Source organism: Atractosteus spatula, chromosome 4, assembly GCF_055471065.1.
Source record: "Atractosteus spatula isolate fAtrSpa1 chromosome 4, fAtrSpa1.hap1, whole genome shotgun sequence".
Taxonomy (NCBI): domain Eukaryota; kingdom Metazoa; phylum Chordata; class Actinopteri; order Semionotiformes; family Lepisosteidae; genus Atractosteus; species Atractosteus spatula.
Window position 1 is genome coordinate 17,219,476 of NC_142709.1, and position 12,893 is coordinate 17,232,368.

The window sequence follows — 12,893 nt, forward strand, 5'->3', positions numbered from 1 at the left end:
TTACAGCATTATTGCACAGAAGACAAAGCAGTGAAAGAAAGAATAGAACAATCAATAAAAATCACATACCATAACAGCGCTTGGCAGTTTTAACAAGTACAAGTGTCAGGCAGACAAGATTTAATCATACAGCTGAAAACACCCTCAGATAAGAAGTGGATAGTTCCAGCTTTCTCTGCTGTTTGTTCCAGTCACTGGCAGTGGCAAATTGAAATGACTTGCACCCAAAGTCGTTGACACTCTCAGGAGGTTCAATTTGATAAAAGTACTACAGCAATTGAATGATGGCACAGAGAACTGCAATAGATTATGAAGATAGGAAGGTGTTTACCCAATTAGGGATCTGCAAATCGATTTGAACCAGAGAAGTGTGTGTCTGGTCTGCAAAGAGGGACAATCTATCAAAGAGTGACGACCCCTATGAGGAGTGCGATAGGGGGCGCCAGTGATGAAACATACAGTATGGCAGACTAATAAAGGACATCAATCTATAGAACACCATCCATAGAAGCCATGCTGCAAATGACCCACATTTAAACTGGTGTAAACCTAGAGGAACATGTGAAACACATTTGGTTGTAATAAAACAAACCAAGTCTAAATGAGGGCTTGTAATTTCCAAATAGGTTTTAAAAGTTAGAGCATTATCCCGGCAAGATACAATATTTATGCATGTGCAAACACTGGCTTGTTCCAACTTTATCTTACTTATCTTAAAAGTAAAAATACCCATTACTAAGGGAGCAGTTTGAGTTAAATGATACAATTACAGTAGATCACATCTAGTTCATCTTTGAGTTTGTCAATGTGTTTAGTTTGCAAAAAAAGGGATATGGTTAGCAGATACTACAGCTTCCAAAGAAATGAAAGCACAGTGTTGGCTGACCTCCAGTGCTCTCCCTTGACATACAGTATTATTATTGGAACTTTCCACAGCCCATACCCACAGTGCCAAGGTACAGAAAATTAGATCATGGGCATCAGAAACTGTCTTAATTAAATCATTCTTTTAGTTTATATACTGTATATATTTTTACATGTTTTCTATTCCCATTTTTTTCTTATTCACCTCTGTAGGTGTGAGTTGCTGTTGTGGGTGGGGATAGGAGGAAGCGGGTTGGTGGTAGGAGGATTTGTTTAGCTCTGGTTTTTGATTAATCATAATCATAATCATCATCAAATATTAAAAATATAAAAAAATGCATCAATTTAGTCATATTTTCTTTTAACAAGAGACATAATCAAAGAAATCCTGCTGAAGAATGTTGAAACAAAGGCATATCCATTATTACTGATGATTAATTGCAGTAATTCGGTGACTTAATCTCCCAATATGGTGATTTAATCTCCTAGGAACCTGACAGGCTCATTGCTGGTAGGTGCCTGAGAGACAGTGATCAAACCCCAGCTGGTGGCAAGCTGCCTGCTCCACAATACCATTATGGCAAGCGTCTTGAAGATAGCAAAATTAGAGAGCTTATCGATGGTTCTGGCTCATTTGTGGTAGAAGACTAATTTTACATTTAAAGGCTTGAACAACATTGTGAGAAATGCACTGGTCCAAAAGGATATTGAGATCAACATGAAGCATTGCACTGGAATTGGTGCTCAAGCAGAATTATTCAAGTAAAGGATACTCACAGTTCTATTGCCTTGTTCCACATGATGACATATCCAGAGAGGATGAATGATTCCACGTTCACTATGTGTGTGTTTCCTCGTTCTGTGCCCACGTATAGCCACTTACTCTGGAATGGGAGATGGCAGAAGGTGATTCTGTTGGATAGAAAAAGTGGACAAAAAACATATTATCTAAGTTTGTAATTCTTTATAATAATAATATAATAATAACATCACTTTATTAACCCTTTACAATTTCTTGCATTAGGAATTATCTTTTCCCATACCCCAGCTTGCTCTCCATGAGACACACAGACAGGGAGAGAGCCTGGGGTCAGAGTGCAGGGTCTGCCATTGGACAGCACCCCTGGAGCAGTTGGGGTTAAGGGCCTTACTCAGGAGCCCAACAGAGTAGGATTCCTCTGCCAGCTACACCATTTGAACCGGCAACCTTCCAGCCACAGGCGCAGATCCTTAGCCACAGAGCCACCCCTCTGCCAGTAAAATTTATGTAAATTTTCACAACTCTGCCTTCTGACAGATACTGAGACAATTGAACATTACCTCTAAACAAACAGCAAGTTACTTCTATCTCTAGAAAAATTCAGTTTAAAGCTCATTTGGAAACATAATTTCTCTTTTTCCATGTTTTACTGATTTATTTTGGTGTCATGAAAATTAAATATTTCATGAATTATGAAGTTAATTGCAATTGTAATTCTCTGCAGCGTAAGGGTGATTTTGCAACATGTTTTCTGAGAAGACTCACAAGACAAGAAAAAATAATGTCCAATATTGTGCATGTTACTGTTATTTTTAAAACCAATTATTTGTTGTTTCCCTGTGTGTGGTAGTGCAAGTTGACAATATGAGAGAGCAGGGCCAGTGATGTGGCCTTGAACCAAAATGGACACGTCATTTGGAAAACCTGAAGAATGAGGCACAACTACAGTATAATATGAAAGAGAATTAGCACTCAAAGAGAGTGGGATTCCCCATGAGGGAAGGGGAACTAATAGGATAGGCTCTGCCTGGAATTAGTCACTCCTCTGGTCTAATTAAGAGGCTTATAAGACCAGGTTTTCACTTTGTGTTTCAGCTCCAGCCAGGATGGAGGAGACTGAGCTCAAAAGGATCCCATTAGCAACAGCTCAGGCTGTTTTACAGGCCTTTGTGACTCTGTGAGCTATGGAGGTTTGAGAAGATACAGCATAGGATTATTAAGGTTAGTGTCAAAGATGGACATGCACATGGCAGTTCCTGGCCAAAAAGGATCAGCTGGGACAAGTTAGTGGATGCAACAAAGATGGTGGTGTTTTGCGGAGAGAAAGAGTTAAGAGTTAAGTTGAATTGATCAGTGAAAGAGAAGATTAAGGTCTGGGTGACATGGAGTTAATCAAGTTCAATACACCAATGCCTGGTGATTAATGAACAGAATGAAGAGTTAGCGATAAGATTCACTTTTTACACTAAGGAAGAAATCAATATTCTTCGGGCAGTGGAAGGACACATTTCTGTATTGGCTAGCATTAGCATTGAAGTGTTTGGGTACTATAGACACCTAAGATTAATATATTCGCGGGGCCTGATGGCATGTCAAGTGCACTCAAGATATGAGAGATGTTAATCATAAGCCATTGATGCAATACTTCCAACAGTGGTTAAAAAAAACAAAGAATCTAAGGAATTGCTGATGTAGTGGCCATGTCTCTGTATGTGAAAACTGAACCAAGTAATTACAGACCAATAAGTCTGATTTCTATGTTATGTAAAGTAATGGAAATGATGAAAGAATTAAACTAGAGGATTACTTAGATGGAAATAATATCCTAGGAAATAACATTGGTTTAGAAACAGCAGATCTTTCCTAATCAACTTGTAAGAATTCACTGAACAAGCAAAAATAGAAATGCATACACATAGGGCATGTGATATGGTGCATTTAGATTTTCAGAAAGCTTTTGATAAAGTTCCTCATGAATGATTTATTCTCTATTTGCAGCTGGCAGGCATTCAGGGAAACGCTTTTCAATTGATAATTGGTTATTAAATAGAAAACAGTGGGTACAGATAAGAGGTGAATGCTCAAATTGGAGTGATGTAATTAGTGGAGTGCCACAGGGATCTGTGCTAGTACTGCTGTTCATCTTAATTTATATCAATCTATATAAATTAGGAAGATATAAATTAATTTATATCAATCTAGATAATGGTTTACATACAGTAGTATATCAGTCACTTTTGCAGATGATAACAGCAATTAACTAAAAAAATATTAACAGTGGTTAAAATTCAACATTGGACAAACATCTGGCAAACTATGCTTAATGTAGCAGCCATATCACTCTGCAACTCACAACTGGCAACCCACTGAAACTAAGCAGGTGTGAGCCTGGTCAGTACCTGGATGAGAGACCTCCTGGGAAAAACTAAGGTTTCTGCTGGAAAGAGGTGCTAGTGGTGCCAGCAGGGGGCGCTCACCCCGTGGTCTATGTGGGTCCTAATGCCCCCAATATAGTGATGGAGACACTGTACTGTAATAAGGTGCCGTCCTTTGGATGAGATGTAAAACGGAGGTCCTGACTCTCTGTGGTAATTAAAAATCCCAGGGTGCTTCTTGACAAGAGTAGGGGTGTAACCCTGGTGACTTGGCCAAATTTCCCATTGGCCCTTATCAGTCATGGTAATAATCCCCATCTATGAATTGGCATTGTTACTCTGTTCTCCACCACTAATAGCTGATGTGGGGTGAGAGTTAGGGTGCACTATGGCTGCCGTCACATCATCCAGGTAGGGCTGCATGTTGGTGGTGGAGGGGAGTCCCCATTACCTGTAAAGTGCTTTGAGTGGAGTGTCCAGAAAGTGTAAAGTGTAAGCAATTAATAGTATTAATTATAATGTACACAAGTGCAGGAAACACTGAGCTAGAAGAGGCTGCCTCATGAAAAAGACTTCAATGTTTACGTGTACACATTTTAAAATTTTATAGACAATGCAGAAAATGTAGTGAATTCAGAAAAATTTTAAAAAGGTAACAGAAATTCTAGGATTTATACTTAAAAGCATAGAAGTTTGGATGTTAAGATAAAATTGTACAATGCACTAGTAAGGTCTCATTGTAATTTTGGTCAACAGACTATACCGAAGATACTGCTGCTCTTGAATCAATCCAGAGAGAGATGACAACCAGATACATTCCTGTACATTCCATGTCTTAAGGGAATGCTGAACACCAAAATGCCAAAGGAGCTATTTAGGTCTTGGACAGAGAAGACTTTGAGGGGGCTTAATACAACTATTCAAAATCCTTAAAGGCACTGACAAAGTCAACTCAGTGGATTTCTTCTAATGAACAGTGCAACATGAATAGAATCAGAAGGCACAAGTGAAAACCACATGGACGTGCATTTAAAACTGAGAGCTGAACGTATTTCTTCACCCAAAGGGACTGTGAGTTACGTACATACAGTACAGTAGAGCGAAGTCCTTGCAGCAAGAGGACAGTGCAGTCCTCCCTGAGAAGAGAACAACGAGGAAGAGCTAGGATTCCCGAGGAGGTCTGAAAGACCAAGAAAGGCCACTTAAAATGTGAAAAAGTAAGGTGACACAGGTGTTATTGTTGTCCAAGTTCCACCAGTTTCTGGCAGCTGTAATGATGTGATGGTGTGTTGGTTTCAATCAGTAAAAAATAAGATGCATTACAAATACCTTGAAATACTCAGTGAATAATGGTTTCTACATCTGTCCTAACAAAAGAAAACATTGTGTATCTATACACAACTGAATTACACTAATAATTCTGAATTTGCTCACATAAGATGCTATATTAATTTCAATAACTATTTATATGTTATTTGAAGTATTATCAAACGCAAAGTATGTATTTCCATTCTAGATAAAAAAATAACTTTATTCCAAACAAAGCAAAACCTCAGAACAGAGAACACCCTCTCAACATACAGTAAGACCAGAGTAAAGGCACATCTCTAGGCATGTGGAAATGGGGACTGAATAACTCAACACATTTCCTAGCGTGCAAGTCTATTCGACTGCACAGCTTTGCCCATGCAAGGCTGCGGGAAGCTGGTCTGGGCGATGAAGGAAGACAGTAGCCTGACCTTCAGTACTCCTAGCTGGGAGAAACTGAGTGAGCCCCATCCACAGCAGAAAGCCTTAACCACAGGTTGTCCTGTCCAGAGACATAGCAGATGACAGCAAGAGTTACAAGTACAAGCCAGCTCCTGAAGTACCTGTCTGGGGTGCCACACTAATTACTGTGTCAAAAGTAAAGAGTTAATAGCAAAAATGAATGCAGTCCTTGCATTTAGGGAGAAGAGCATAAACTGGCTATGGATATTACAGCTGGGATCAACTCCTCACAAGAGGGGTATGACTGGGTTAAGAGATGGAACCAGAAGAACTGGGTTAATTGTTATTAATTTTGTGCAATGTACTCTACAGTAGGTATCCTTCAGGATTATGAATACCTGAACCAAGTCCCCACGTAATCAGCTCTGTTCTTGGGTGAAAATATTTGGCTTCCTTATTCTGTCCGATTTTGCCATTTGTTTCAGCATATAAATTTATTTGGCTGCTCACATGTGCAGCAATAACTCTCTAGTGACCAAAACCATGTACAATATTCCAAATAAGCTCTTACTAATATATTGTTGAAATATTATTTCCCCTGAGTTAAAATCTACTCCTAACTATTACTATTAATTTTATTAAATTAAATTTATATTTTAATTAAATTAATTTGCATTTTCCAGTTTTCTACCACACCATTGGCATTTGAAATACACATCCTTCCTACTGGTATAGTACATATTACTTAGCACTTATTAAATTTTAACTTTGTTTGTAGTGTCTGCGCTTGCAGTATGTTACCAAAGCAATTGAATCAGTATTTGCAATCACCTATACAGGATCTCACATACTGTACATAATGAAGTAAACAATTATGAAATTCAATTAGAGCTATTTTACAAAAAACACATAAGGGAGTTCTAACTTCACATTGAGGGTTCATAATCCCTCAGATAAACGTTTCTTGAAAGTCAACCTCATACGCTGTTATTTTTGTATGTACAGTACAGTTTATACATAAGTTATGCTCTATAGCAACAGCTATTTGCTATGCTATGTCACATAAAATATTTAAAATAGGGTTTATCTCAAAAATATTTAAAGCTGAATGTCTCAAACAGTTAATTTCCAAGCTTGTTTCAATCCTCATTGCATTTTCTGTACTAAAAATAGTGAAGCCCCTGGGTATCTGAAACAATCTTTTAGGATGTGTTACACTCAACACAAAGCCACCATTACCACACTGGAGCAACTTGGAGTTAATGAGACATGAATGAAACAGTTTTGCACAGGGGAAATTATTATTTCTGCTCACAGTGCGTTCTGCGTACCTCAGCAATCATGTTTGAAATCTAGGCCCTGAAGCACAGACACAGGATCAAAATGAAGCAAGTGTCTTGCATTCAATGGGACCAATAGTAGAAGGTATAGTGACAGCAATTCCTAAGAATAAAATTAGCATAAATACAACATGTGTTATAAGAAAGTTTAACTGGGATTTTTAAGAGATAGAGGGACTTGGAATTTAAATTTATGAAAAATATACATGTATGTCATTAGCTGTCTTTGGCTATGATTATCCAACTTTATACAAGCAAATCAGTTTCATTCTCTACTGAAGATGTGTACACTCTGCTGTCTGTTCTTTGTGAATTGATTCTGTTCACAACACCATTATTAGAGCTTCTGTAATCTTAATATGTGTGTTTGTACATATAAACATCCTTCTCAAACCACTGTCCTTCAGCTTGTACTCTTTCTAATGAGCTATATTGTAAAAATTTCCCACATACTGTATAGCTCCTGAATTAATTATTCTTCAGATAGTAATAACTTTAGTAGTTTTGTATTTCCTTAGTACTGCAGATGCCATTATTGAGGGTGACTTTCAATACATATGACATTTGCATGAAATGTAAGCATAAAGAGCAACTGTACAGATGAAATAATAATAATAAAGTGCATGCCACCAAGCAAATAAAATGAAATTAGTTCTAAAATAATGCACATGGTGTGGATAAAGAGTAGTATGTCAACACTCTATAGTTATATATAACTTGTTTACATTGACAAAGTGTAATTAGCAAATTTCACTGCAAGCAAGATAATTACAATATAGACCTGATAATAATCAGGAACACTTCAATAATTTAGCTTCTGGAAGTCCAGAACTAGAAGACATTACAAGACTGTAAGATAAATAATACTTTATATAAAGGATTTAAATTTGAAATTAGGAAAACAAATTTAAAATGTCAGTAAACAAAACAAATTGTTTTTTTCACAAATCTCTTGAAAACATTGAATTCTAAAGTATTTTCTGTCAATGTCTAGTCAAATTACAAGTAGATTAACGGCTGAATATTAAAAATCCATTGATTCTCGGATAACCACTTCTATTGGGTACAAATTATGAAAATCCAGATGGGACACCAGTCTGTATTTGGGCACACATACACACACGGACAATTTAGGATTACCACTTCACCCTACCAGCATTCCTACAGAAGGAGAAAAGACCAAGAGCACCCAGAGAAGACCAACAAGAATACAGACGGGAAAAGCCAACATGACACAGAAAACACCCTGGTTTGGAGGTGAACCAGAGACCCAGGAGCTCTGATAAAACAGTGCTATAAAGCATTGTCATTCCACTGTATTAATTAATAAGCCTGCTTAACGCAAACAATGAACTATTTTCCAAATGTTTAAATCCAGGCAGTTTACACAAAGAGTCTTAAAAGAGCCATACATATCGAAAGAATGAAAAATATAGCACCCAAAAATACAAATTTTTCTGAATTATAATTAAAATAATTAAAAATGCATTCTATTTGCCAATGTTATGTTTGAGTTATCCAAAGAAATAAACTAAATAGCAGAATTGCTGTGGTTAGCATCACTGTCTAGATAATCCAATGATAGGAGGCCATGACTGGTAAGGGTCAATGGGATATTTGGTCAGGACACTGGGGTTACACCCCCACTCTTTTCAAGAAACACCCTGGGATTTTTAATGACCACAGAGAGTCAGGACCTCAGTTTTACATCTCATCCAAAGGACAGCACCTGTTTACAGTACAGTGTTCCCATCACTATACTGGAGCATTATGACCCACATGGACCACAGGGTGAGTGTGACCTACTGGCCCCACTAACACCTCTTCCAGCAGCAACCTTAGTTTTTCCTCAGGAGGTCTCCCATCCAGGTACTGACCAGGCTCACACCTGCTTAGCATCAGTGGGTTGCCAGTTGTGAGTTGCAGAGTGATATGGCTGCTGGCCATATAACCTGCCTTGCACCTGATGCTTGTCTCTGGCTACCTGGCCAGACCCTGTATTAGATGTAGCCATAAGAAAATGGGAGGATGGATAAATAATATTAGCAATATCGAGTTATGTTTATTTAAAATATTTTATATATACTGTACATGGCCAGGGATAAAATGGGAGTCACAAAGATTAAGACTAAGAAAGAGAAAGATTAGCCAACTAGAATAACAATAGGATATTTTGTCTCCAATAAATTAACTGGCTTTAGGTTATAAAACAAGTATAATAATGAGGGAGGTCACATTTACAATTCTCTTACTTTAGTTACCAAGCCATCACTAAACGTATTCCTATTTAAATAGCTTTATCTTATTAGTGTGTTTTCTGGTCATATTCTTTGCTCAAATGTTATTCATTTATTTCATGCCTTAAAGAGCACTATTCATACCCTAAGCGATAAAGTGTTCTCTTCTTGTGCTCCAAGATTGAGGAATGTGCTAACCCATTGAATCCAAGACTTCTGAGTCAGTAACTGGTCTGAGAGCAGAGTCATGACTTATATTCTATAGTGGTATGTAACATTGTTAAATGAAATGCTTTAATTCTTTAAAGTACAATGATTTCTGTGAAAATAAACTAAACAAATTAAAGATCACTGCTGCTATAGACTTGCAGAGCATAAATCCATTTTTCAGTGCCTTAGTTCAATAAAGAAAACATTAGTTAATTGAATTGAATTGTGCATTCTTGAGAAACCTATAAAAGAGCTAGTCATTGTAATTGCAACTGAGCAGACTCTTTAAGGATTTTCTTTACTTACCCCACATAATGAGGGAGTTAGAACTGGTGCCCTTAACATGTATCTCAGTATCCTGACTGGATAATCATGTCCTCTGGCATCATCATTACTGCAGTCACAAATGGCTGGAAGAAATCCTTAGATCACTTAGCTACCAAAATCCAAATGAGCTAGACATACCTAATGACCTCCTATCTTTTGCAGTCCTACACTTTGCAAACTTCCTTCTGAAAACAATAGATTTGGAATCCCTAATAGCAAAAGCCCAGAGCAATGCACTTCAATCATGGCCTGAAACCTTTTCTGCTTTGAATGACACTTGGCAAGTAGTTTGGAAGTTTGGAATCTCAAGAAAAAAGTAGGTAGCTATCCTTTTTTTCTAATAGGATAAATGAGAAGAACAATGACTTTGTAGAGTTGTTTTTTTTTAATTAAAAATGAACTCATCAAAAGCTCAATCGCTTATACTTTGGAATCAAAGTACTTCATAAAATCCTTTAAATTAAATCTTTCTATGAAAGAATTTAATTCCAACCTTGATCATCCTTTCTGCTATACAAGAAGGAAATAAAATCAGCCTTCTGATGGGCTGGAATAGACTCAAACATCTGGAACTGAATCACTGGCAAGGAAGGGTTCTTCTCCTATTGACCAGGTGAATGGATAATGAACTTACTATCACCAACACCCTGTCGTACTGAAACAGTACACAATATCATGACAATACATTTAATCTAAGTGCTGCACCTTTATCAATTGTATCATTGTTCATACCTATGATTGCAAAGATGGCTATGTCACTAGTGCTATGCCACAAACTGGCAACTTCTGAACACATTACTTACTATTCCACTTTGTCATGACCATCACAGTTGCTCCCATTTGATGCCTGAAGAATAAGCACTGTTCACATAATATCAATGTCAAAAGACTCAAGAACCAAATCAAGCAAAACATCTTCCACTGGTGCCTTAATGAAAGAATCATGCTTGGGGTTTCCCAAGTTCATCATCATGAGCACATGTGATGTTACCCTTGAAATCTCTTCCAGAAAACATTAGAACTGGTGTGATATGAAGGATCTTCTGAACTAGCATGTTGCCTAGTTCAAAGTCATAGTCTAGTGCAAAGTTCTCATCAGTTCAAAACCCTACAAGGAGAACAGGAGACAGAAAAGTAGGAACAACATGTAATATACTACATCACCAACCAAGAATACCCATCTTACTCAGGAACACATGCCCAAACTGTAACTGCACCCACAGGTAAGATTATCCTTGAAGAAAACATAATCCTCAAATAATAACCTGGCTTAAATATCTTCTAACACATTTCTGAAGGATGGTTGGAGAAGGACTTGCGAGACTTTGTATATCATTAAAAATGTTACTTTAGAGGTCAATGTGAAAAGGGAATGATCGTCATAAGACCTTTGAAGTTATTCTCTAAAAAGAGTTTACTTATTTGTAGTGAAACCAGGGACTCCACTCTTGTATGCCGCTAAAAGAAGCATGAGGCATCCATTACAAAGCAGCACTGGGCGCCCAATCCTGGCAAATCATGAACTAATTTTTAGAAATTTACATAATTTTTAACTTAAGTGAAGAAACAACAATAGTTGAAGACTGACCTTCAGAAAGTCATGGCTTGATTTACTGTAGAAACTCTAAGAAGAGCAATCAAACAAGATAATTAGTAATCAAAAGGAAAGCTATTGTTTCAAACTAATTTCTTTGAAAAAAGAGCTGCCAGCCAACTTTTTCCTGTTCCAATCTATTCTCTCTCCATCAAGACCCACAGGCAACAAGGACCTTTCAAAGAGAAATAAAAAGGTGTATTCAGAAATGTAATTACCGAGGCAACTACACAGCTTGATTGATTGAAGTCCAAACCCTTTTAATGCATACGTTAAAGCAAACAGCATTCAGTGGCTATCAAAAAACGTTTAACGATGACATGTGCATACTGTAAGTTGTTGAACACTTTAAACATTAATTCTGTCCATAGCTTTTGCAGTGCCTCATTTGAAGAGTATTAATGACTTAACAAATGTATATACTGTATTATCAAATATACTGTAAAAATATATTATATGATGCCGCCCATTCCCCTGATTTAACGCGAAGGTTGCAATACATCTTTAAATCACTGCCTTTAAAAATAGGAAAAAATCCACATGGAATAATCTGTATTATACACTACACACAACTGCTAAAATGAAAATACTATATCAGTACCAGCATAGTCATTTTATTAGAAATTAGTTTGAAATTTTAGGACATTAAACCTGATAGTGAAAGAATGTTTAGAATTATGTATTTAATGGGTTAATACAAACTAAATTGCCAGATGACATTAAATAACTGGCAAATGATGCTGTTGCTGTAGACAAATGCAGAGTTTTGCAAGCAGGTAGTTACAAATACAAAATTGCAAACACTGAAATAGAAGAGGCTACTTACAGTATAAAGATGTTATTGGTGTTTATGTTGATATAAAATGTTCATCTTCTAGATAATAATGACATAAAAATGTTGCAAACAAGAGGAGACCATTCTGTCCAACTTGCCCATCTATCTTGTTTGATAGCAGGTAAATAATACAAGGATCTCATCCAATAATTTCTTGAAAGGGTATCAACTTAAACAACATGGTTGAGAAGTTTTTTCTTATGTTCAATATGGGTTGTGGGACAATGTGAAATAATAAAAACAAAACAATCAAACAACTTGTTAGGAAATATACAGTAGTTAAAATGCTTGGACTTTAAAATTAAAAATTTAATAAAAATGTCATGATAAAATTATATAATGTATAATTAAGACCTTATTTAGAATATCACATACAATTCTGATCACCAAAAACAGGTGATTTTACTTGCTCACTAGGGCACACAAGATTTTCTAACTGGGGTTAATTTTTTTCTTTCTTTCTGTCAATCTGTCTTTCTCTTGCTGTGGTTCAGAAATTCTGAATGGTTAAAGATGGTAGAACTTCTTAGATGTGCTTTTTCACCTACTGTAGAATGCTTTTAGATTCTTCTTTTAATGGTTCTAAATAAAATAGTATATTATTATTTCTTCAGTTTTAAAAAATGTCAACACAGCCAAAA

General features: G+C 36.6%; 1 protein-coding gene across 1 annotated transcript in view; it reads right to left on the reverse strand.

Moving 5' to 3' along the window:
- stxbp5l (syntaxin binding protein 5L) overlaps positions 1-12,893 on the reverse strand; it is a 261,129-nt gene that overhangs the window by 106,121 nt on the left and 142,115 nt on the right. Inside the window, exon 5 of the mRNA XM_088914500.1 lies at positions 1,642-1,776. Coding sequence (XP_088770626.1) covers positions 1,642-1,776 — 135 coding nt within the window. The remainder of the gene's footprint in view (positions 1-1,641; positions 1,777-12,893) is intronic.